At 36.2% G+C, this 27,600-nt stretch overlaps 1 protein-coding gene across 4 annotated transcripts in view; it reads right to left on the bottom strand.

The window, feature by feature from the left end:
- Window positions 1-27,600, bottom strand: part of LOC129763041 (uncharacterized) — a 568,624-nt gene that overhangs the window by 130,014 nt on the left and 411,010 nt on the right. For 2 of the 4 annotated variants that reach the window (XM_055761763.1, XM_055761764.1), the window contains exon 15: window positions 24,478-24,545. The exons of 1 other annotated variant lie outside the window; for it this stretch is intronic. In XM_055761763.1, coding sequence (XP_055617738.1) covers window positions 24,478-24,545 — 68 coding nt within the window. Of the gene's footprint in view, window positions 1-24,269; window positions 24,384-24,477; window positions 24,546-27,600 lie in introns of those variants that run through there. One more of the 4 variants, XM_055761765.1, reaches the window with a different exon arrangement.

Genomic DNA, 27,600 nt, shown 5'->3' on the forward strand with positions numbered 1-27,600 from the left:
CCAAAAAATCATTTGGGGAATACCAAGCATCTTGAATGTCGTACTGGAATGTTATAAGTTATTTGGGTTCGCGTGCCAGTCGCAAAACTGCCATTAACTAGGATTGCACTAATCTTGATCATAATAAAGCAATGCTACTATTTTCGAGGTTGTTGATATTAACAAAAAAAAAGGGTTTATTTCGCTTGTTAAGATACCAAGAAAGTAAATGTCGTTCTGGAATGTTGTATGTGATTAGGTTTCGCTTACCAGTACAAAAATTTCCTCCACTAAGGGTGGCAGCTGGGCTTATCTCGAGCATGAGAAAGTAATGCAACTTTTTTCGAAGCCAGTGATATAAACTGAATCGTTTCTTTTGAGAATAACGTAAAATGATGAGAAGTGTTTATATTCCTAGTAGTTATATTACATGTTACATGTATATAATCGACTGTAGCCGAGTTGATGTCAATTGCGAAAAAGGCCACCGGAATAGCGTTCAACGTAAATTTTCAATACATTGACATGAAATTAATTGCGACATATGATCAGCTAGTGTATTGTGCTGCGAGGGCAAGAATGAATCATCAATCAATTATCGTCAACTAATTCTACAATGAAAAAATTATAGGAGGTTGTGTCCAAGATTCGACCGCATTGTTGACGTAGAACTACACTGTTATTTTATATAAGTCGCTTGTTTATACCTTCGGATATTGTTCAATAATGCTGTGAAATTTTAGAAACATGCATGTATCAAATATCATGCTACATGTTATTTATTATTGCCTCAAAGGAATCGCACCTCTAGACATCGTTCGTACAACGTAAACCAAGCGCCAAACAAGCGTTCGCCATAGCATGCATACAGAGCCATACGTTGGTGGCTTGAAACTACTAGGAATATAAACACTTCTCATCATTTTGCGCTATTCTCAAAAGAAACGTTTCTGTTAATAATACTGGCCTCGAAAAAAGTTGCATTACTTTCTCATACTCGAGTGAAGCGCAGCTGTCACCCTTAGTGGAGGAAGTTTTGCTACTGGCAAGCGAAACCTAATCACATACAAAATTCCAGAACGACATTTACTTTCTTGATGACTAAACAAGCGAAATAAACATTTTTTTTGTTAATAACAACCTCGCAAACAGTAGCAGTGCTTCATTATGAATATTATATATATTATTGAATATTAGCGCAAATGCAATCCTAGTTGAAGGCAGTTTTGCGACTGACACGCGAACCCAAATAACTTATAACATTTCAGTAAGACATTCAAGATGCTTGGTATTCCCCAAATAATTTTTTGGCGCACAACCTTAACGCTTAACGCTTGACGTGCCGAAATCGCCTACTCCGCCGTTATTCGATGCGATGTCACACTCGTGAAGGCTCGGTTCAGTGCGAGCGTTTTTCACTGCACCAACATCGCGTACATCATTAGATGACGCTTGCTTCGAAATTTTATTGCCCCTGGCAATGCGTTCGTTTTTTGCAGGGCTCGAGCCTGCCTTCCTCTTCTTCTTGCTCATCCCACACTGTGCGAAGCGTCCAATTTATGACGCGGAAAGACAAACACACGATACAAATAACGTGAAAAATGAACTGGAAAAACCACACGACGATATCCAAGTTGAATTACCACTGGTGGGGTCCAATCTTAGATCGAAGCGCAGCGAAACCAAAGTGAACTGGATTGCTCAACAGTCCGATGCCGAATGAAAGTTTGCCTCAGCGAGATCCACTGTTTATACTCTAGGCAAGTATTCCCCTTCATTCTTCAACTTTTCCTTTGCTCACTGAGACTTTAAATCCTACGATTTCCCCTTCGTTGGTCGTCGATGAGTTGCTCGTTATTGACAGTTCTGTTCGGGAAAGCACACAAATGGACAGAACAAATGTATGGGAAAATGAAAACGCTTAAAGTTTTCAGGAAATTTAACCATTTACAAACCAGGGGATTCTAATGTATAGCATATTAAACAAATCTTACGGTATTTCCGATTCGTTTGGTATGTAAATCGCCAAAATCCGTTCGCGGCAAAAATAGTTATTAACGTTAACTTTATTTCATAAAAACGTGACCTGTTTTCTGATTTGGCACCCTTAATGAAAGACATAGTTCTACGTCAAAAACATTTCAGAGATTATTCTACTAAGCAGTTGTTTCTAAAATTTCACAGCACTATAGATTAATATCCGAAGGTATAAACAAGCGACTTATAAAAAAGACGGGTGGGTAATGTCGGGGACATAACCGGAGTGACGTAGGACTATACAAAGGGGACAGCTTTTGTTAAATATATATTTTGAATATATTGTTTTATTTTCTTCTCCTACGTAAATACCTACCTATCTACCTGAAAAATGGATTAGTTTACTGTTTACTCTTTATGAACATGTTGATGGTTCTGAAAAGAACCTTTGGTGTTGTGTTTTTGTTATCACTCGATATCCCCATCTTGATCGGTTGAACCTTCCTGTTTAGCTATTGCGTTTGCCACTCGCCACAGCTTTCACAGTTGGAAAATTTCTTCCCATCCAGTTTGTGACATGTTGTTCAGTAAATTACATTTAATGCGACATGCCGGAGAAACACTCAGTGTCGCATTGGAGGCGATTTTAACCTGTAATTGAACATTTCCGATGACAGTGGCACAGTGTCGACTTTCAATGTGGGGTCATAATTTGGACCCCGAACTTTACAAAAATGTCGCATTACAGATCCATCCAATTAGCTAAAAGTCGAGCTAAATATAAATTACTGTACTTTCAATCTAGAAGCAATTTAAGAATTGGTGAAAATTGAATAATCTGGAAAGTCCCCAACCATCAATAAGCTCAGCACAACTGCCAAATGCTCATACTCATCATATCCTGGCAAACAAATTATGAAAAAATCAATTTGTGTTTTATTATTATTTTGGATATTGTTTTAGAAAGCATTAAACTGTATTTCGTAAACTATTTTTTGAAAGGTTTAATGGCCCTGAAAAGCGCCTTGTATTATGGAATGGTTCCAATTTAGAAAACTTTGTACTCGTGGTTGAAAAAAAAAACATTTCGAACGCCCTCGATGCCGCCTTGTTCTGGATTTGCCACCAACGCAGTTTGTACAAAGAACAAACTTTTTTCTCCTGCTACCTGCTGCCGTTTTGCGATTGCGTTTGCCACTCGCCACTCGCTGCAACTGCCTGTTGTTGTCTTGATGTCCACCGAACCGAATGTGGTCTGTTCTGAATGAGGGTTTTCTTATCGTCGCGAGCAGCGGAATAGCGGAAAAGCCGCCAAAGAGTTCGGAACGGCGCAGAAGAATATCTCTGAAACCGACAAGAAGCAGAAGGAATCATATGCTATCTACATCATAAGGTGCTGAAGCAGGTTCATTTCGACACCGGTTTCTCATCGAAGGCGCTGAGCGTCATGAGCTTCGTCAATGCATCTTTGAGCGTATCGTAGCGGAAGCCTCGCGTCTGACCCTATACAATAAGCGGTCAACCATTACGGCGTGGGAAATCCAGATCGCAATTAGTCTGTTGCTGCCCAGTGAACTTACATGCGGTTTCCGAAGGTACCAAAGAGGTGACGAAGTATACCAGCTCCATGTAAAGAGCGTTTTCCGACTGCTGATCCGGAAGCAAACCCTAAAAAGGGTCCTTTTCAGGACCACAAAATCATCTTTAATCTAAAGAGTTTATTGTTTTGTTATCACTCAATATCCCCATTTTGTTCGGCTAAACCTTCCTGTTTAGCGATTTGTTGCCACTCGCTTTCACAGTTGGAAAATTTCTTCCCATCCAGCTTGTCACATGTTGTACAGTAAATTACATTTTATGCGACGTGCCGAAGCACCACTCAGTGTCGCATTGGAGGCGATTTTAACCTGTAATTGAACATTTGCGATGACAGTGGTACAGTGTCGACTTTCAATATGGGTTCATAATTTGGATCTCTATGTTTACAAAAATGTCCAACTAAATATGTCGCATTACATGTCCGTCCAATTAGCTAAATGTCGAAGTAATTGTAAATTACTGTACTTTCAATCTGGAAACAATTTGAGAATTGGTGAAAGTTGAATAATCAGGAAAGTCCCCAACTATCAATAAGCTCAGAACAACTGCCAAATTCACATACTCATCACATCCTGGCAAACAAATTATGAAAAAATCAATTTGTGTTTTATTATTATTTTGGATATTATTTTAGAATGCATTGAACTGTATTTCGTAAACACATTTTTAATGGTTTAATGGCCCTGATAAGCGCCATGTTTTATGGAATGGTTCCAATTTAGAAAACTTTGTACTCGTGGTTTTGAAAAAAACCATTTCGAACGCCCTCGATGCCGCCTTGTTCTGAATTTGCCACCAAAGCAGATTGTATAAAGAACAAACTTTTTTCTTCCGCTACCTGCTGTCGTTTTGCGATTCCGTTTGCCACTCGCCACTCGCTGCAACTGCCTGTTGTTGTCTTGATGTCCACCGAACCGAATGTGGTCTGTTCTGAATGTAGGTTTTCTTATCGTCGCGAGCAGCTTTTCCACTTCGGCGGCCGAAACTATATAACGCCGGCTAGGTGGACTGATGCACTGGTACTAACGCGCTCGGCCTAGCTACCCTTGCGGGGAACTCCAGACTAACACGGTTCGAGCAGGATTTTGCCTTTTCCTTCACTTTTCCTCCTTTGCCATATCCAGACATGGCTGTTTGTGTTGGTTTGTTGATGTGATGTGATGCGAAACGATGTGGTGTACGGTTTGGATGAGAATGATCGTTACGGCAGCAGAGCGGGGATTTTTAAGCTGACTGGCTGGTGCGAGAATTACGCATGTGTGAGACTGCGACCAATGTTTCGTTCATATTTTTTCTTTTTCCTTTCCAATCGTGCTTCATTGTATTTCGCTGCTGCTCTGGTTGACCGTTTTGGTCGGTACGATTTGAGGAGCACAAAATGGACCAATCAGAAATGGGCACATAGTGCATTTTGACAATGCTTGATATTTCACAATTATTCAATTATTTATCTCATGAAAACTGAAATGTTATTCATTATGATAGATGCGTAGATATATTTCCTATCAATTGATGCAAAAACCTTTGCGATGTATTGAGAAATGCTCGAGTTATAAGCGTTCCAAATCTTGCATTTTTTCCTACTTGTTCAGTGCCTAGATTTTCATTTCACCCCCTATATCTTCCGGTTAGACGTAGTCCTACGTCAAAAATAACAGCTTAGTTCTACGTCAACAATGCGGTCGTATCTTGGACACAACCTCCTATAATTTTCTTCTTCTTTTCTCTTGTTCACGGTGACTTCAAATTATTCCCCATCGTTGATCGCAGATTAGTTGCTCGTTATTGACGGCATGGATAGGGAAGCTCATAAATGTATGGCAAAATCGAAATGCTTCTAGTTTTCTTCAATTTAAACCGTGTACATATCAGGGGATTGTAATAAATAGCACAAAAAACAAATCTTAGGTAATTTCCGATTCGTTTGGTATGTAAATCGTCTAAATCCGTTCGCGGTAAAATATTTATTAAATCTAATTTTATTTCATAAAAACGTTACCTGTTTTCTGATTTGGCACCCTTAACCTATTAACGACCAAACTGTAAAACTATTTTTTTAACGAAAGCCATTGGTGTAATGTTCAATATTGGCGTCTTGAAACCCCAATCTTCAAGAAATTTGTTTTCCGTTCTTCCGTTTTCCGGAAAAAGACAAAAAATCGAAAAACCGTGAAACAAAAATATTGGCCAAAACTTACATTTCTCTTCCTGTAGGAGGTTACATCCAATGGTTTTTCTTCTACATCGCGATGTGCGTTCTTTTATCAAAGTAATTCTGTAGAAAAGATTACATATTTTTTGACGTAGAACTACGTCTTTCAGGAAGGGTGCCAAATCAGAATACAGGTCACGTTTTTATGAAATAAAGTTAACGTTAATAACTACTTTCACTGTGAACGAATTCTCATGATTTGCATACCAATCGAATCGGAAATTCTCTAAGATTTGTTTGATATGCTATACATTACAATTCGCTTATCTCTAAACGGTTTCAATTCAAAAAAACTGGAAGAACCTTTTTCCCATACATTTATTCTGCGGATTGGTGTGCTAATCCTACCCATATTTCGAATGCTTATAACACTAACATTTCTTAACCGATCGGAAAGACGTTCGCATCAATTGATAGGAAATACGCGTCTATCGCTATTAATAAAATATTATTTTCCATGAGATGAACAATTGAATAACTGTAAAATGTCAAGCGTTATTTAAACGCCTTAACTGTCAAGTTTTGATTGGCCCGATTTACGGTTTCCCCAACACAGACTTCTAAATCGATGTACCTGAGGAAATACGCTCTGCGAATATACATGCAAGTCGGGGGTATTTTTGTTTCCACCAAGCTGTGTTTCCCTAACACATACTTCTAAATCAATGTGCCTGGGGGAATCCGCTTTGTAAAAAGATGTAAGTCGGGGGTATTTTGCCCACTGAGTTGTGTTTCCCTAACACGAACTTCAAAATTAATGTACCTGCAAATATACATGCAAGTCGGGGGTATTTTTTGGTGTTAAGTAGCGATGTCTAAATTTTTCGATTATCGATTAATCGTGGGGCCAAATAATCGATTCATTCGAATAATTGTCTTTCAGAATTCGATTAATCGAGCGAATATTTATTTCTTGTAATCGAGATGAACAGACATTTATAATAAAAAAAAATAAGCAGAATATGCAGAATAGTAGTTTTTGAATGGTAATTCAGTAGATTGACAAATTTACCATTTCGTGATTTTTTTGCGGGCGATTGAAAAAAGAGCACATCATGCAAATGATGCAAAATATTTGAATTGCACCAACATACAATTTTTTGTGTTCAAAACTGCCTGTTCTTCGAATGTTGTTGAAATAGCAGATTTATTTGAAAATTTCTACTTGATCCCTATAACTACTAGTTCAAAAGAAGTATTTTTGTAGAATCATTGACCACTAGTATTTTCCTTGGCACTCTGAATTTGAATACTACCACTTTAGTACGGGAGAGTAGATCACATCCTTCTATTCCGCTATTTACTCCTGCAGACGCTGAATTCTTCTCCCCAGTCTCCTCCACCATCACGGAATTATTTTTATGCTTCAACCGTAAGTGGATTAGCATAATCGATGAATTTCGACAACCAAAGTTTAAATTTTGCACTGTATTTTTTGAAAAAAATTGTTTCCTTTTTCATTAATCGCGATTACTGTGATAATTATTCGATGTATTCATATTTTGATTTTTCATTATTCGATACAAAATTACTCGAATAAAATTGCAGATATTCGATTATTTGAATTAATGGAACGATTAACCGACGTCTCTAGTGTTGAGTACTTTTGCACTCGCTTGTCGTTGTGCAGAACGGAATATATTTCCCTAAAACGTACTTTTAAACTGAGAAGCCAGGGAAAATCGTCATTTCAGATACTAGAGGTGAATGAACTTTCGCGGTTTGAGAACCGTTTGATCGTTTGACAATTCTTCCGTTCACATGTTTTGGTGTCCCGGGCATCATGTCAAACGTAAAAGGAGTTCATCAAATTTATTTGTAACGAAGAACATAATCTATTGCAAAAACTTCCATGCATTCTAAAATAATATTCGAAGTGGTAAACAAGTGGATTGCATAATATAATTGCGTAGTTCTACGTCGAAAATATGCGGTCGTGTCCTAGATACAACTCCTTACAATTTTTTTAAGGTTTTGTTTTTTGTTAGGTTATGTGAGGTTATACTTTCCGCACATAGCTTTAAACCGAATTATTGCCCAATAAAGTTTAAAAAACAGGAAGTGGGTTATATCTATGGTATAACCGCAAGGGTGACGTAGGACTATCGTTGATTTAGAGATCATTTGTTTGAAGTTGAATCTAAATCCATTCTGAATGAATGAATAAATGAATATTTGGGGGACTTCGAAAATGAGAGCGTTACGTTGGAGACACAAGGTTCTATGCATCCAATATAGGATACGAAAAACCTTGTTCTGAAGAATAATCTTCAGAAGCTTTCCTGCTAACTGTACTTGATTGACAAATCACAAACCCAAATGTATTATATGGATATTTTATGGATAGAAAACATTAAAATAAACTCTTTCGCTTGAATGTAATTTTCAATTCCAAGGGAAACTGGCAGATTAGTTTTCCAGCAACGATTAGATATTTCCACATTTTCCTCGATACTGGAAGCCCACCAGTGGTTAATACTAACTCGATAACCACCTGTTAATAGTACTTGATTGAAACATATTTGGTTCTCAATGTTACGTTGATAGAAAACATTCAAATAAACTCTTTCACATGAATGTATTTTTAAATTCCCAGAGGAACTGGCAGATTATTTTCAGTAACGATTAGATATTTCCACATTTTCCTCGATACTGGAAGCCCACCAGTGGTTAATGCTAATTCGATAACCATCTGTTAACAGCACTTGACTGAAACATATTTGGTCACAGTGTTACATGGATAGAAAACATTCAAATAAACTCTTTCACATGAATGTATTTTTAAATTCCCAGAGGAACTGGCAGATTATTTTCAGAAACGATTAGATATTTCCACATTTTCTCGATACTGGAAGCCCACCAGTAGTTAATACTAATTCGATAACCACCTGTTAATAACACTTGATTGGAACATATTTGGTCACAGTGTTACATGGATAGAAAACATTCAAATAAACTCTTTCACATGAATGTATTTTTTAAATTCCCAGAGGAACTGGCAGATTATTTTCAGTAACGATTAGATATTTCCACATTTTCTCGATACTGGAAGCCCACCAGTGGTTAATACTAATTCGATAACCATCTGTTAATAACACTTGATTGAAACATATTTGGTCACAGTGTTACATGGATAGAAAAAATTCAAATGAACTCTTTCACATGAATGTATTTTTAAATTCCCAGAGGAACTGGCAGATTATTTTCAGTAACGATTAGATATTTCCACATTTTCTCGATACTGGAAGCCCACCAGTAGTTAATACTAATTCGATAACCATCTGTTAATAACACTTGATTGAAACATATTTGGTCACAGTGTTACATGGATAGAAAACATTCAAATAAACTCTTTCACATGAACGTATTTTTAAATTCCCAGAGGAACTGGCAGATTATTTTCAGTAACGATTAGATATTTCCACATTTTCCTCGATAATGGAAGCCCACCAGTGGTTAATACTTATTCGATAACCACCTGTTAATAACACTTGATTGAAACATATTTGGTCACAGTGTTACATGGATAGAAAAAATTCAAATGAACTCTTTCACATGAATGTATTTTTAAATTCCCAGAGGAACTGGCAGATTAGCGGGGATTTTTAAGCTGACTGGCTGGTGCGAGAATTACGCATGTGTGAGACTGCGACCAATGTTTCGTTCATATTTTTTCTTTTTCCTTTCCAATCGTGCTTCATTGTATTTCGCTGCTGCTCTGGTTGACCGTTTTGGTCGGTACGATTTGAGGAGCACAAAATGGACCAATCAGAAATGGGCACATAGTGCATTTTGACAATGCTTGATATTTCACAATTATTCAATTATTTATCTCATGAAAACTGAAATGTTATTCATTATGATAGATGCGTAGATATATTTCCTATCAATTGATGCAAAAACCTTTGCGATCTATTGAGAAATGCTCGAGTTATAAGCGTTCCAAATCTTGCATTTTTTCCTACTTGTTCAGTGCCTAGATTTTCATTTCACCCCCTATATCTTCCGGTTAGACGTAGTCCTACGTCAAAAATAACAGCTTAGTTCTACGTCAACAATGCGGTCGTATCTTGGACACAACCTCCTATAATTTTCTTCTTCTTTTCTCTTGTTCACGGTGACTTCAAATTATTCCCCATCGTTGATCGCAGATTAGTTGCTCGTTATTGACGGCATGGATAGGGAAGCTCATAAATGTATGGCAAAATCGAAATGCTTCTAGTTTTCTTCAATTTAAACCGTGTACATATCAGGGGATTGTAATAAATAGCACAAAAAACAAATCTTAGGTAATTTCCGATTCGTTTGGTATGTAAATCGTCTAAATCCGTTCGCGGTAAAATATTTATTAAATCTAATTTTATTTCATAAAAACGTTACCTGTTTTCTGATTTGGCACCCTTAACCTATTAACGACCAAACTGTAAAACTATTTTTTTAACGAAAGCCATTGGTGTAATGTTCAATATTGGCGTCTTGAAACCCCAATCTTCAAGAAATTTGTTTTCCGTTCTTCCGTTTTCCGGAAAAAGACAAAAAATCGAAAAACCGTGAAACAAAAATATTGGCCAAAACTTACATTTCTCTTCCTGTAGGAGGTTACATCCAATGGTTTTTCTTCTACATCGCGATGTGCGTTCTTTTATCAAAGTAATTCTGTAGAAAAGATTACATATTTTTTGACGTAGAACTACGTCTTTCAGGAAGGGTGCCAAATCAGAATACAGGTCACGTTTTTATGAAATAAAGTTAACGTTAATAACTACTTTCACTGTGAACGAATTCTCATGATTTGCATACCAATCGAATCGGAAATTCTCTAAGATTTGTTTGATATGCTATACATTACAATTCGCTTATCTCTAAACGGTTTCAATTCAAAAAAACTGGAAGAACCTTTTTCCCATACATTTATTCTGCGGATTGGTGTGCTAATCCTACCCATATTTCGAATGCTTATAACACTAACATTTCTTAACCGATCGGAAAGACGTTCGCATCAATTGATAGGAAATACGCGTCTATCGCTATTAATAAAATATTATTTTCCATGAGATGAACAATTGAATAACTGTAAAATGTCAAGCGTTATTTAAACGCCTTAACTGTCAAGTTTTGATTGGCCCGATTTACGGTTTCCCCAACACAGACTTCTAAATCGATGTACCTGAGGAAATACGCTCTGCGAATATACATGCAAGTCGGGGGTATTTTTGTTTCCACCAAGCTGTGTTTCCCTAACACATACTTCTAAATCAATGTGCCTGGGGGAATCCGCTTTGTAAAAAGATGTAAGTCGGGGGTATTTTGCCCACTGAGTTGTGTTTCCCTAACACGAACTTCAAAATTAATGTACCTGCAAATATACATGCAAGTCGGGGGTATTTTTTGGTGTTAAGTAGCGATGTCTAAATTTTTCGATTATCGATTAATCGTGGGGCCAAATAATCGATTCATTCGAATAATTGTCTTTCAGAATTCGATTAATCGAGCGAATATTTATTTCTTGTAATCGAGATGAACAGACATTTATAATAAAAAAAAAATAAGCAGAATATGCAGAATAGTAGTTTTTGAATGGTAATTCAGTAGATTGACAAATTTACCATTTCGTGATTTTTTTGCGGGCGATTGAAAAAAGAGCACATCATGCAAATGATGCAAAATATTTGAATTGCACCAACATACAATTTTTTGTGTTCAAAACTGCCTGTTCTTCGAATGTTGTTGAAATAGCAGATTTATTTGAAAATTTCTACTTGATCCCTATAACTACTAGTTCAAAAGAAGTATTTTTGTAGAATCATTGACCACTAGTATTTTCCTTGGCGCTCTGAATTTGAATACTACCACTTTAGTACGGGAGAGTAGATCACATCCTTCTATTCCGCTATTTACTCCTGCAGACGCTGAATTCTTCTCCCCAGTCTCCTCCACCATCACGGAATTATTTTTATGCTTCAACCGTAAGTGGATTAGCATAATCGATGAATTTCGACAACCAAAGTTTAAATTTTGCACTGTATTTTTTGAAAAAAATTGTTTCCTTTTTCATTAATCGCGATTACTGTGATAATTATTCGATGTATTCATATTTTGATTTTTCATTATTCGATACAAAATTACTCGAATAAAATTGCAGATATTCGATTATTTGAATTAATGGAACGATTAACCGACGTCTCTAGTGTTGAGTACTTTTGCACTCGCTTGTCGTTGTGCAGAACGGAATATATTTCCCTAAAACGTACTTTTAAACTGAGAAGCCAGGGAAAATCGTCATTTCAGATACTAGAGGTGAATGAACTTTCGCGGTTTGAGAACCGTTTGATCGTTTGACAATTCTTCCGTTCACATGTTTTGGTGTCCCGGGCATCATGTCAAACGTAAAAGGAGTTCATCAAATTTATTTGTAACGAAGAACATAATCTATTGCAAAAACTTCCATGCATTCTAAAATAATATTCGAAGTGGTAAACAAGTGGATTGCATAATATAATTGCGTAGTTCTACGTCGAAAATATGCGGTCGTGTCCTAGATACAACTCCTTACAATTTTTTTAAGGTTTTGTTTTTTGTTAGGTTATGTGAGGTTATACTTTCCGCACATAGCTTTAAACCGAATTATTGCCCAATAAAGTTTAAAAAACAGGAAGTGGGTTATATCTATGGTATAACCGCAAGGGTGACGTAGGACTATCGTTGATTTAGAGATCATTTGTTTGAAGTTGAATCTAAATCCATTCTGAATGAATGAATAAATGAATATTTGGGGGACTTCGAAAATGAGAGCGTTACGTTGGAGACACAAGGTTCTATGCATCCAATATAGGATACGAAAAACCTTGTTCTGAAGAATAATCTTCAGAAGCTTTCCTGCTAACTGTACTTGATTGACAAATCACAAACCCAAATGTATTATATGGATATTTTATGGATAGAAAACATTAAAATAAACTCTTTCGCTTGAATGTAATTTTCAATTCCAAGGGAAACTGGCAGATTAGTTTTCCAGCAACGATTAGATATTTCCACATTTTCCTCGATACTGGAAGCCCACCAGTGGTTAATACTAACTCGATAACCACCTGTTAATAGTACTTGATTGAAACATATTTGGTTCTCAATGTTACGTTGATAGAAAACATTCAAATAAACTCTTTCACATGAATGTATTTTTAAATTCCCAGAGGAACTGGCAGATTATTTTCAGTAACGATTAGATATTTCCACATTTTCCTCGATACTGGAAGCCCACCAGTGGTTAATGCTAATTCGATAACCATCTGTTAACAGCACTTGACTGAAACATATTTGGTCACAGTGTTACATGGATAGAAAACATTCAAATAAACTCTTTCACATGAATGTATTTTTAAATTCCCAGAGGAACTGGCAGATTATTTTCAGAAACGATTAGATATTTCCACATTTTCTCGATACTGGAAGCCCACCAGTAGTTAATACTAATTCGATAACCACCTGTTAATAACACTTGATTGAAACATATTTGGTCACAGTGTTACATGGATAGAAAACATTCAAATAAACTCTTTCACATGAATGTATTTTTTAAATTCCCAGAGGAACTGGCAGATTATTTTCAGTAACGATTAGATATTTCCACATTTTCTCGATACTGGAAGCCCACCAGTGGTTAATACTAATTCGATAACCATCTGTTAATAACACTTGATTGAAACATATTTGGTCACAGTGTTACATGGATAGAAAAAATTCAAATGAACTCTTTCACATGAATGTATTTTTAAATTCCCAGAGGAACTGGCAGATTATTTTCAGTAACGATTAGATATTTCCACATTTTCTCGATACTGGAAGCCCACCAGTAGTTAATACTAATTCGATAACCATCTGTTAATAACACTTGATTGAAACATATTTGGTCACAGTGTTACATGGATAGAAAACATTCAAATAAACTCTTTCACATGAACGTATTTTTAAATTCCCAGAGGAACTGGCAGATTATTTTCAGTAACGATTAGATATTTCCACATTTTCCTCGATAATGGAAGCCCACCAGTGGTTAATACTTATTCGATAACCACCTGTTAATAACACTTGATTGAAACATATTTGGTCACAGTGTTACATGGATAGAAAAAATTCAAATGAACTCTTTCACATGAATGTATTTTTAAATTCCCAGAGGAACTGGCAGATTATTTTCAGTAACGATTAGATATTTCCACATTTTCTCGATACTGGAAGCCCACCAGTAGTTAATACTAATTCGATAACCATCTGTTAATAACACTTGATTGAAACATATTTGGTCACAGTGTTACATGGATAGAAAACATTCAAATAAACTCTTTCACATGAACGTATTTTTAAATTCCCAGAGGAACTGGCAGATTATTTTCAGTAACGATTAGATATTTCCACATTTTCCTCGATAATGGAAGCCCACCAGTGGTTAATACTTATTCGATAACCACCTGTTAATAACACTTGATTGAAACATATTTGGTCACAGTGTTACATGGATAGAAAACATTCAAATAAACTCTTTCACATAAATGTATTTTTAAATTCCCAGAGGAACTGGCAGATTATTTTCAGTAACGATTAGATATTTCCACATTTTCCTCGATACTGGAAGCCCACCAGTAGTTAATACTAATTCGATAACCACCTGTTAATAGCACTTGATTGAAACATATTTGGTCACAGTGTTACATGGTTAGAAAACATTCAAATAAACTCTTTCACATGAATGTATTTTTAAATTCCCAGATGAATTGGCAGATTATTTTCAGTAACGATTAGATATTCCCACATTTTCTCGATACTGGAAGCCCACCAGTAGTTAATACTAATTCGATAACCACCTGTTAATAACACTTGATTGAAACATATTTGGTCACAGTGTTACATGGATAGAAAACATTCAAATAAACTCTTTCACATGAATGTATTTTTTAAATTCCCAGAGGAACTGGCAGATTATTTTCAGTAACGATTAGATATTTCCACATTTTCTCGATACTGGAAGCCCACCAGTGGTTAATACTAATTCGATAACCATCTGTTAATAACACTTGATTGAAACATATTTGGTCACAGTGTTACATGGATAGAAAAAATTCAAATGAACTCTTTCACATGAATGTATTTTTAAATTCCCAGAGGAACTGGCAGATTATTTTCAGTAACGATTAGATATTTCCACATTTTCTCGATACTGGAAGCCCACCAGTAGTTAATACTAATTCGATAACCATCTGTTAATAACACTTGATTGAAACATATTTGGTCACAGTGTTACATGGATAGAAAACATTCAAATAAACTCTTTCACATGAACGTATTTTTAAATTCCCAGAGGAACTGGCAGATTATTTTCAGTAACGATTAGATATTTCCACATTTTCCTCGATAATGGAAGCCCACCAGTGGTTAATACTTATTCGATAACCACCTGTTAATAACACTTGATTGAAACATATTTGGTCACAGTGTTACATGGATAGAAAAAATTCAAATGAACTCTTTCACATGAATGTATTTTTAAATTCCCAGAGGAACTGGCAGATTATTTTCAGTAACGATTAGATATTTCCACATTTTCTCGATACTGGAAGCCCACCAGTAGTTAATACTAATTCGATAACCATCTGTTAATAACACTTGATTGAAACATATTTGGTCACAGTGTTACATGGATAGAAAACATTCAAATAAACTCTTTCACATGAACGTATTTTTAAATTCCCAGAGGAACTGGCAGATTATTTTCAGTAACGATTAGATATTTCCACATTTTCCTCGATAATGGAAGCCCACCAGTGGTTAATACTTATTCGATAACCACCTGTCAATAACACTTGATTGAAACATATTTGGTCACAGTGTTACATGGATAGAAAACATTCAAATAAACTCTTTCACATGAATGTATTTTTAAATTCCCAGAGGAACTGGCAGATTATTTTCAGTAACGATTAGATATTTCCACATTTTCTCGATACTGGAAGCCCACCAGTAGTTAATACTAATTCGATAACCACCTGTTAATAGCACTTGATTGAAACATATTTGGTCACAGTGTTACATGGATAGAAAAAAATCAAATATACTCTTTCACATGAATGTATTTTTAAATTCCCAGAGGAACTGGCAGATTATTTTCAGTAACGATTAGATATTTCCACATTTTCCTCGATACTGGAAGCCCACCAGTGGTTAATGCTAATTCGATAACCATCTGTTAATAGCACTTGATTGAAACATATTTGGTCACAGTGTTACATGGATAGAAAAAATTCAAATGAACTCTTTCACATGAATGTATTTTTAAATTCCCAGAGGAACTGGCAGATTATTTTCAGTAACGATTAGATATTTCCACATTTTCTCGATACTGGAAGCCCACCAGTAGTTAATACTAATTCGATAACCATCTGTTAATAACACTTGATTGAAACATATTTGGTCACAGTGTTACATGGATAGAAAACATTCAAATAAACTCTTTCACATGAACGTATTTTTAAATTCCCAGAGGAACTGGCAGATTATTTTCAGTAACGATTAGATATTTCCACATTTTCCTCGATAATGGAAGCCCACCAGTGGTTAATACTTATTCGATAACCACCTGTTAATAACACTTGATTGAAACATATTTGGTCACAGTGTTACATGGATAGAAAAAATTCAAATGAACTCTTTCACATGAATGTATTTTTAAATTCCCAGAGGAACTGGCAGATTATTTTCAGTAACGATTAGATATTTCCACATTTTCTCGATACTGGAAGCCCACCAGTAGTTAATACTAATTCGATAACCATCTGTTAATAACACTTGATTGAAACATATTTGGTCACAGTGTTACATGGATAGAAAACATTCAAATAAACTCTTTCACATGAACGTATTTTTAAATTCCCAGAGGAACTGGCAGATTATTTTCAGTAACGATTAGATATTTCCACATTTTCCTCGATAATGGAAGCCCACCAGTGGTTAATACTTATTCGATAACCACCTGTTAATAACACTTTTTTTTTATCTTCGCTTATTTCTCGTCGGCCTATTCCCGCCACTTTAGTGCCAATCACCGACATCAGGGAGGCGACTCCACCTGTTCCTACCTATCAGACTCAACAACTCATGAGCCGGGCCAACTTCTTTTACTTCCGCTCCGAAGGAAGACGTAACCAGAGATTTTTCGCCTCAGAAAATCCCAACGACGCCAGCTGGGATTGAACCCAGGCCGATCGGATTGTGAGGCTGTTACGCTAACCATACAACCACTGGCGCCGTCAAACCTGTTAATAACACTTGATTGAAACATATTTGGTCACAGTGTTACATGGATAGAAAACATTCAAATAAACTCTTTCACATGAATGTATTTTTAAATTCCCAGAGGAACTGGCAGATTATTTTCAGTAACGATTAGATATTTCCACATTTTCCTCGATACTGGAAGCCCACCAGTAGTTAATACTAATTCGATAACCACCTGTTAATAGCACTTGATTGAAACATATTTGGTCACAGTGTTACATGGTTAGAAAACATTCAAATAAACTCTTTCACATGAATGTATTTTTAAATTCCCAGATGAATTGGCAGATTATTTTCAGTAACGATTAGATATTACCACATTTTCCTCGATACTGGAAGCCCATCAGTGGTTAATGCTAACTCGATAACCATCTGTTAATAGCACTTGATTGAAACACATTTGGTCACAGTGTTACATGGATAGAAAACATTCAAATAAACTCTTTCACATGAATGTATTTTTAAATTCCCAGAGGAACTGGCAGATTTTTTTTCAGTAACGATTAGATATTTCCACATTTTCCTCGATAATGGAAACCCACCAGTGGTTAATACTTATTCGATAACCACCTGTTAATAACACTTGATTGAAACATATTTGGTCACAGTGTTACATGGATAGAAAACATTCAAATAAACTCTTTCACATGAATGTATTTTTAAATTCCCAGAGGAACTGGCAGATTATTTTCAGTAACGATTAGATATTTCCACATTTTCTCGATACTGGAAGCCCACCAGTGGTTAATACTAATTCGATAACCACCTGTTAATAGCACTTGATTGAAACATATTTGGTCACAGTGTTACATGGATAGAAAACATTCAAATAAACTCTTTCACATGAACGTATTTTTAAATTCCCAGAGGAACTGGCAGATTATTTTCAGTAACGATTAGATATTTCCACATTTTCCTCGATAATGGAAGCCCACCAGTGGTTAATACTTATTCGATAACCACCTGTTAATAACACTTGATTGAAACATATTTGGTCACAGTGTTACATGGATAGAAAAAATTCAAATGAACTCTTTCACATGAATGTATTTTTAAATTCCCAGAGGAACTGGCAGATTATTTTCAGTAACGATTAGATATTTCCACATTTTCTCGATACTGGAAGCCCACCAGTAGTTAATACTAATTCGATAACCATCTGTTAATAACACTTGATTGAAACATATTTGGTCACAGTGTTACATGGATAGAAAACATTCAAATAAACTCTTTCACATGAACGTATTTTTAAATTCCCAGAGGAACTGGCAGATTATTTTCAGTAACGATTAGATATTTCCACATTTTCCTCGATAATGGAAGCCCACCAGTGGTTAATACTTATTCGATAACCACCTGTCAATAACACTTGATTGAAACATATTTGGTCACAGTGTTACATGGATAGAAAACATTCAAATAAACTCTTTCACATGAATGTATTTTTAAATTCCCAGAGGAACTGGCAGATTATTTTCAGTAACGATTAGATATTTCCACATTTTCTCGATACTGGAAGCCCACCAGTAGTTAATACTAATTCGATAACCACCTGTTAATAGCACTTGATTGAAACATATTTGGTCACAGTGTTACATGGATAGAAAAAAATCAAATATACTCTTTCACATGAATGTATTTTTAAATTCCCAGAGGAACTGGCAGATTATTTTCAGTAACGATTAGATATTTCCACATTTTCCTCGATACTGGAAGCCCACCAGTGGTTAATGCTAATTCGATAACCATCTGTTAATAGCACTTGATTGAAACATATTTGGTCACAGTGTTACATGGATAGAAAACATTCAAATAAACTCTTTCACATGAATCCATTCTTTGTGTGGACACCGACTGGACAACATCGTTGCTGGACGGGCTGGACGGCGAGGGATCGAGTGCCTTTCTCAAGGCAAGAGGGCGGAGGTGGTAGCGCTGGAGTAGAATAGAGTAGAGTTTTCAAAGGGCCTTTCTCAAGGCTAGAGACGAATGAACTGCAAAACTTTAAAGTCTCTATAATTCAAGACCTTCCTTCCTTCCTTTCACATGAATGTATTTTTAAATTCCCAGATGAACTGGCAGATTATTTTCAGTAACGATTAGATATTACCACATTTTCCTCGATACTGGAAGCCCATCAGTGGTTAATGCTAACTCGATAACCATCTGTTAATAGCACTTGATTGAAACACATTTGGTCACAGTGTTACATGGATAGAAAACATTCAAATAAACTCTTTCACATGAATGTATTTTTAAATTCCCAGAGGAACTGGCAGATTATTTTCAGTAACGATTAGATATTTCCACATTTTCCTCGATAATGGAAACCCACCAGTGGTTAATACTTATTCGATAACCACCTGTTAATAACACTTGATTGAAACATATTTGGTCACAGTGTTACATGGATAGAAAACATTCAAATAAACTCTTTCACATGAATGTATTTTTAAATTCCCAGAGGAACTGGCAGATTATTTTCAGTAACGATTAGATATTTCCACATTTTCTCGATACTGGAAGCCCACCAGTGGTTAATACTAATTCGATAACCACCTGTTAATAGCACTTGATTGAAACATATTTGGTCACAGTGTTACATGGATAGAAAACATTCAAATAAACTCTTTCACATGAATCCATTCTTTGTGTGGACACCGACTGGACAACATCGTTGCTGGACGGGCTGGACGGCGAGGGATCGAGTGCCTTTCTCAAGGCAAGAGGGCGGAGGTGGTAGCGCTGGAGTAGAATAGAGTAGAGTTTTCAAAGGGCCTTTCTCAAGGCTAGAGACGAATGAACTGCAAAACTTTAAAGTCTCTATAATTCAAGACCTTCCTTCCTTCCTTTCACATGAATGTATTTTTAAATTCCCAGATGAACTGGCAGATTATTTTCAGTAACGATTAGATATTACCACATTTTCCTCGATACTGGAAGCCCACCAGTGGTTAATGCTAACTCGATAACCATCTGTTAATAGCACTTGATTGAAACACATTTGGTCACAGTGTTACATGGATAGAAAACATTCAAATAAACTCTTTCACATGAATGTATTTTTAAATTCCCAGAGGAACTGGCAGATTATTTTCAGTAACGATTAGATATTTCCACATTTTCCTCGATAATGGAAACCCACCAGTGGTTAATACTTATTCGATAACCACCTGTTAATAACACTTGATTGAAACATATTTGGTCACAGTGTTACATGGATAGAAATCATTCAAATAAACTCTTTCACATGAATGTATTTTTAAATTCCCAGAGGAACTGGCAGATTATTTTCAGTAACGATTAGATATTTCCACATTTTCCTCGATACTGGAAGCCCACCAGTGGTTAATGCTAACTCCATAACCATCTGTTAATAGCACTTGATTGAAACATATTTGGTCACAGTGTTACATGGATAGAAAACATTCAAATAAACTCTTTCACAGGAATGAATTTTTAAATTCCCAGGGGAACTGGCAGATTATTTTCAGTAACGATTAGATATTTCCACATTTTCCTCGATACTGGAAGCCCACCAGTGGTTAATGCTAACTCGATAACCATCTGTTAATAGCACTTGATTGAAACATATTTGGTCACAGTGTTACATTGATAGAAAACATTCAAATAAACTCTTTCACATGAATGTATTTTTAAATTCCCAGGGGAACTGACAGATTATTTTCAGTAACGATTAGATATTTCCACATTTTCCTCGATACTGGAAGCCCACCAGTGGTTAATGCTAACTCCATAACCATCTGTTAATAGCACTTGATTGAAACATATTTGGTTCTCAATGTTACGTTGATAGAAAACATTCAAATAAACTCTTTCACATGAATGTATTTTTAAATTCCCAGAGGAACTGGCAGATTATTTTTCAGCAATGATTAGATCTTTCCGGAACTTTCTCGATGCTGAATGGCATCCAAACGGAAAGAATTCTGCGCGTGTATGTGTCGATCCTTCGCCGTCCACCTCCTCCAGTACGTTAGGCAACGATGTTGTCTTGTCGATGTCCTCACGAAAAATGAATGTGTCTCACCACCAGAATATCGCTTAAGTATGCTTTTTGTGTGTGATTGAATCGAGAGAAGGTGTGGTTTACGATGGCAATTTGGAAGGCAAACTAGAGGGGAATGAACTCTCTGAGCTCTAAACTTTCGGCGACTGAGCAATAATCGATTGCGTACGCATACAATATTGGATACGGAAATATCCTACTGATGGGGAAGGATAATCTTCAGAAGCTTTCCTGCTAATTACACTTGGTTGAAAAATTACAAAATCAAATGTATTTGATCGCTGTGTTATATGGTTAGAAAACATTCAAATAAACTCTTTCACATGAATGTATTTTTAAATTCCCAGATGAATTGGCAGATTATTTTCAGTAACGATTAGATATTTCCACATTTTCCTCGATACTGGAAGCCCACCAGTTGTTAATGCTAACTCGATAACCATCTGTTAATAGCACTTGATTGAAACATATTTGGTCACAGTGTTATATGGATAGAAAACATTCAAATAAACTCTTTCACATGAATGAATTTTTAAATTCCCTGGGGAACTGGCAGATTATTTTCAGTAACGATTAGATATTTCCACATTTTCCTCGATACTGGAAGCTCACCAGTGGTTAATGCTAACTCGATAACCATCTGTTAATAGCACTTGATTGAAACATATTTGGTTCTCAATGTTACGTTGATAGAAAACATTCAAATAAACTCTTTCACATGAATGTATTTTTAAATTCCCAGAGGAACTGGCAGATTATTTTTCAGCAATGATTAGATCTTTCCGGAACTTTCTCGATGCTGAATGGCATCCAAACGGAAAGAATTCTGCGCGTGTATGTGTCGATCCTTCGCCGTCCACCTCCTCCAGCACGTTAGGCAACGATGTTGTCTTGTCGATGTCCTCACGAAAAATGAATGTGTCTCACCACCAGAATATCGCTTAAGTATGCTTTTTGTGTATGATTGAATCGAGAGAAGGTGTGGTTTACGATGGCAATTTGGAAGGCAAACTAGAGGGGAATGAACTCTCTGAGCTCGAAACTTTCGGCGACTGAGCAATAATCGATTGCGTACGCATACAATATTGGATACGGAAATATCCTACTGATGGGGAAGAATAATCTTCAGAAGCTTTCCTGCTAATTACACTTGGTTGAAAAATTACAAAATCAAATGTATTTGATCGCTGTGTTATATGGTTAGAAAACATTAAAATAAACTCTTTCACATGAATGTATTTTTAAATTCCCAGAGGAACTGGCAGATTATTTTCCAGAAATGATTAGATCTTTCCGGAACTTTCTCGATGCTGAATGGCATCCAAACGGAAAGAATTCCGCGCGTGTATGTGTGTGTAGCGATGTCTTCCCGAGGAACCGTTTGTGGCATCACTCTCCTCCTGGTGGATTCCCTTCGGGCCTAGGGCGCACAAACAGGCTCTCGGTGACACCGTTCATCCGCGCTTTCATGATAAACGAAGAGCTTCACCACAACAGCGACAACATGCTCCAATCGCTGTTCTTAGAACTGAGTGGATTTCCGAGTGGCGCTCGCTTATATACCGATTGGTGATTTCAATAGCCTGTTTTGAAAGCAATTTTAAGACTATTGAAACAAGTTTTTGGATCAAAAAGTAACAAGTATAGAACGCGTAGACATTTTATCTTTCGAATGAAATGTTTATCATACCATTTCGTTCAGTTGTTTAGGAGCTATTAACGCTCAAAATCTCGGTCTCCGGCGTAACGCTTTCGTTTTCGAAACTTTGATTTTACACCCCGGTATAGAAATGAAAGACGTAGTCCTACGTCAAAAATGAATGGTGGTATATAGTAGCCAAAAAGCTATCATTTGCTGCCAAAACATTAATATTTGGTTGCTTCCCAAAGCCGTGAAAATTATCAAAGTTGCTGTTCGATTTTTCGAACGCTTGGCCTAATATGGGTTAATGAAAGACGTAGTTCTCACAAAAAAACCATGACTGGGTATATCTGTGATATAAGGTTGCTGTAGGATGACCGTTAATCATTAGTTTAAAACTGAATAGCTCAGAACCTTGAACCCTTGCAACCTTGCAGTTGGGACCGACACTGATATTGTTCAAACGCTCTTGATGCGAGCTGAATGGAAAGCGCAGCAAGAACAAATCGGGACTCAACGTGTTCAACTGTAAGCATATCGGTTGATATTAGGATATAAATATGCTCACGAAATCTAAAATCCAAATGAAAATACTATGGATGGGTTATACCTATGATATAACCGGAATGTTCACGTAGGACTGCCGTTGGCTTAGTAATCAATTGTATTTCTTCAATCAGCAATAATCCCATCTAGATTGTTCCTCATTGGGTACGATATCGCCGTTGCGCAGAGCTAGTTTTTGTGTGTATTGATAAAATTATTGATTAAACTAGTGAATGAATGAAACAATTTACGAATTCAATTGCAAACAAATGCAAATTTAGGTCAATTCATGCAGTATGTTAGTAGTTATCGTAGCCAATAGTTATCAACATTTTGCCTAATCATCGAACGATATGCGTAGAAATTCAGTGAGCTGGCGACATGAAGGGGTATCTTCCAATGCAGTCTTGAATAACCGAGCCAAAGCATTGCATTTGTTTCTGCCGCTTTTGTAGACCGTGTTAGCAAAATGAATTCCGGAGTGTAAAAATGCATGGGGGTATAAAAGTACTGCCGACTTGCATGTAGAAACGTAAGCGAGTGTAATAGTATCTGCAGCTTGCGTTTCTGCAAATCTGATATTTTGCAACGTTGATTTCCCCAGGCTCCATTGTTTTGAAATCTGTGTTAGGGAAGCATTCCGATCTGCAGAAACGCAAGCGAGTACAAAAGTACCCGCAGCTTGGATCTATTCTGCAATGGCGATTTCCCTAAACTCCATGGTTTTAAAGTCTGTGTTAGAGAAACATCCATTCATTTCAGTGATGGTACCTTAATCGTTGCGCAATCATAACTTAGTGGATTTCCGAGCGGCACTTGCTTATATACCGATTGGTGTGATTTCAATAGCCTGTTTTGAAAGCAATTTTACAGCTATTAAAACAAGTTTTTGGATCAAAAAGTAGCAAGTATATAACGCGTACACATTTTATCTTTCGAATGAAGTGTTTATCATACCATTTCGTTCAGTTGTTTAGGAGGTATTATCGCTCAAAATCTCGTTGTTCCGGCGTAACGCTTCCATTTTCGAATGTTCCAACTTACACTCCAGTATATAAATGAAAGACGTAGTCCTACGTTAAAAACATGTTTCTAACTTTTAAACATTTGCATAACATAAATATATGAAATTAAACGAACAAGCTATGAAAGAGTGGTGTGACTTACCTCGAGTGGGACGTGTACGTAAACGTGAACAATATCATCCATCGTTATCGTTTTCAGTGCTACGGAATCTGAAGATGATGAAGATGAGAAATGATCGAATGTAAAAATTGAGGTTGTATTGAAAATCTATAAAAAAATTGTTCAAAATAATTTATATATATACAGCCATTCCATGCCAAACCGATATAGTGGTTCTCAGATTTTCGTCAAAAGTGGTAGTTTTGTTTTTTATCGCAAATTATTAGACCAGTATTTTTTTATATATTTCCATTTTAGGGTGGTCCGAAAAATCAACTTTTTCCTCTTTTTTCCAAAAATGACTTTTTTCAAAACTTCATAACTTTTGAACCACTAGACCGATTCAGATGTTAGACATATCAAATTGAAGCCAATCACCTTGTCTTTTTTGGAAAAATACTAAACCTGCATATAGTTTGCATTCTGTTCTCGTTATTATTGATTGTATTCGTTTTTCATTGTTTCCATAGTCTCTGGACCAAGCATGCTATATTTTTGTCGTAGAACTACGTCTTTCATTAAGGGTGCCAAATCAGAAAACAGGTCACGTTTTTATGAAATAAAGTTAACGCTAATAACTATTTTTGCCGCGAACGGATTTTGGCGATTTACATATTAAACGAATCGGAAATTCTCTAAGATTTGTTTAATATGCTATACATTAGAATCCCTTGGTTTGTAAATGGTTAAAATTCATGAAAACTTTAAGCGTTTCTATTTTCCCATACATTTGTTCAGTCCATTTGTGTACATTCCCGAACAGAGCAGTTAATAACGAGCAACTTATCGACGAGCAACGAAGGGGAAATCGTAGGATATAAAGTCACCGTGAACAAAGGAAAAGAAGAAGAATGAAGGGGAATACTTGCCTAGAGTATAAACAGTGGATCTCGCTGAGGCAAACTTTCATTCGGCATCGGACTGTTGAGCAATCCAGTTCACTTTGCTTTCGCTTCGCTTCGATCTAAGATTGGACCCCACCAGTGGTAATTCAACTTGGATATCGTCGTGTGGTTTTTCCAGTTCATTTTTCACGTTATTTGTATCGTGTGTTTGTCTTTCCGCGTCATAAATTGGACGCTTCGCACAGTGTGGGATGAGCAAGAAGAAGAGGAAGGCTGGCTCGAGCCCTGCAAAAAACGAACGCATTGCCGGGGGCAATAACATTTCGAGGCAAGCGTCATCTAATGATGCACGCGATGTTGGTGCAGTGAAAGGCGCTCGCACTGAACCGAGCCTTCGCATCGAACAACAGCGAAGTGAGCGACTGCGGCGCGTCGGTCGAAAATGTAAACGCCGTTACCCAGGCAGTAACAAGCTCCTCCAGCTGGTGGTGAACGCGGTTGCTTCTGACAAACTCATCAGTGAACTCGCATCGATGGTTGTTACAGCAGAGTACAAGCTGTGTGGCATAATTCAGTCTTTTTCCAAGCAGTGAACATTGTTTGTTTTCCGTCATCATAAGGGCTCCGATGGTGCTTTTGGCATTGCATGAATGTATTAAACTGGCGTTATGGCGAAGCAGGCGTTAAGGTGCGCCAAAAAATTATTTTCGCTTGTTTAATCACCAAGAAAGTGAATGTCGTTCCTGATTTTTATATGTGATTAGGTTTCGCTTGCCAGTAGCAAAACTTCCTCCACTAAGGGTGACAACTGCGCTTATCTCGAGTATGAGAAAGTAATGCAACTTTTTTCGAGGCCAGTAATATAAACAGAAGTGTTTCTTTTGAGAATAGCGCAAAATGATGAGAAGTGTTTATATTCCTAGTAGTTTCAAACCATGGCTCTGTATGCATGCTATGGAGAATGCTTGTTTGGCGCTTGGTTTACGTTGTACGAACGATGCCTGGAGGTGCAATTCCACTGAGGCAATACTAAGTAACATGTAGCATGATATTTAATACTTGCAAGTGTTGTCATTGTTGTTGTTTCCTCACGGTGCCAAAGATATATTGATATAATCGACTGTAACCGAGTCTATGTCAATTGCGAAAAAGGCCACCGGAATAGCGTTTGAGGTAAATTTTCAATGCATTGACATGAAATAAATTGCGACATACGATTAGCTAGTGTATTGTTCTGCGAAGGCATGAATGTATCATCAGTCAATTATCGTCAACTGATTCTACAATGAAAAAAACATTTCAGAGATTGTTCTATTAAGCAGTTGTTTCTAAAATTTTACAGCATTATACAATAATATCCGAAGGTTTAAACAAGCGACTTTTATAATATAACAGCGTAGTTTTACGTCAACAATGCGGTCGTATCTTGGACACAACCTCCTATAATTTTAAATATTTTTTTTCTGAAAATCTAAGGATTTTTCACAGAACATATGTCGAAACCAAAGAGGCTTTTTTTTTGTTTTTAAGTTATGATTTTTCAATGTTAATCGATGGTTCGAAGAATTTTTTTTTCCTCTTTTTTCCAACACGAAAATTCATAACTTTTGATCTACTAGACCGATTCAGATGATGACACAAAATAAAAGCCAATTAGTTAGTCTTTTTTAAAAAATATTAGACTTGCGAAAAAAATATATAGATTTTTGATTTCGTAATTATTTGTTGTATAAGTTTTTATAGTTTACATGGTTTCGGGACCAAGGATGACTTTTTTATATTTTTTCTTGAAAGCTTTTTTTACATTACATATCCAAAAATCAGAGATGTGTTATTTTTCGTTTTTAAGTTATTATTTTTCAAAGTTAGAATGTTATCAGTCTTCGTTCAATATTTCTTTGCGACTAGATTGGATGTATGCGACTAAAAATCAATTGATTGGCAAATGCGTAATTTTTTTCAAAAAAGACTGACTAATTGGCTTTAATTTGATATATAGATCATCTGAATCGGTTCAGTAGTTCAAAAGTAATAAATTTTTAAACAAAGTCATTTGTGGAAAAAAAGTGAAAAATTATTTTTTGGACCATCGGTTAACTTTGAAAAATCATTACTTAAAATCGAAAAAAACGCCTCTTTGGTTTCGACATATGTTATGTGAAAAATCATCGGTTTTTAGAAAAAATATAAACAAATACAGCGCCCTTGGTCCCGAGAATATGAAAACAATAAAAATGAATACAATCAATAATAACGAGAA

Source organism: Toxorhynchites rutilus, chromosome 1 (genome assembly GCF_029784135.1).
Source record: "Toxorhynchites rutilus septentrionalis strain SRP chromosome 1, ASM2978413v1, whole genome shotgun sequence".
In the NCBI taxonomy this organism is placed as follows: Eukaryota; Metazoa; Arthropoda; class Insecta; order Diptera; family Culicidae; genus Toxorhynchites; species Toxorhynchites rutilus.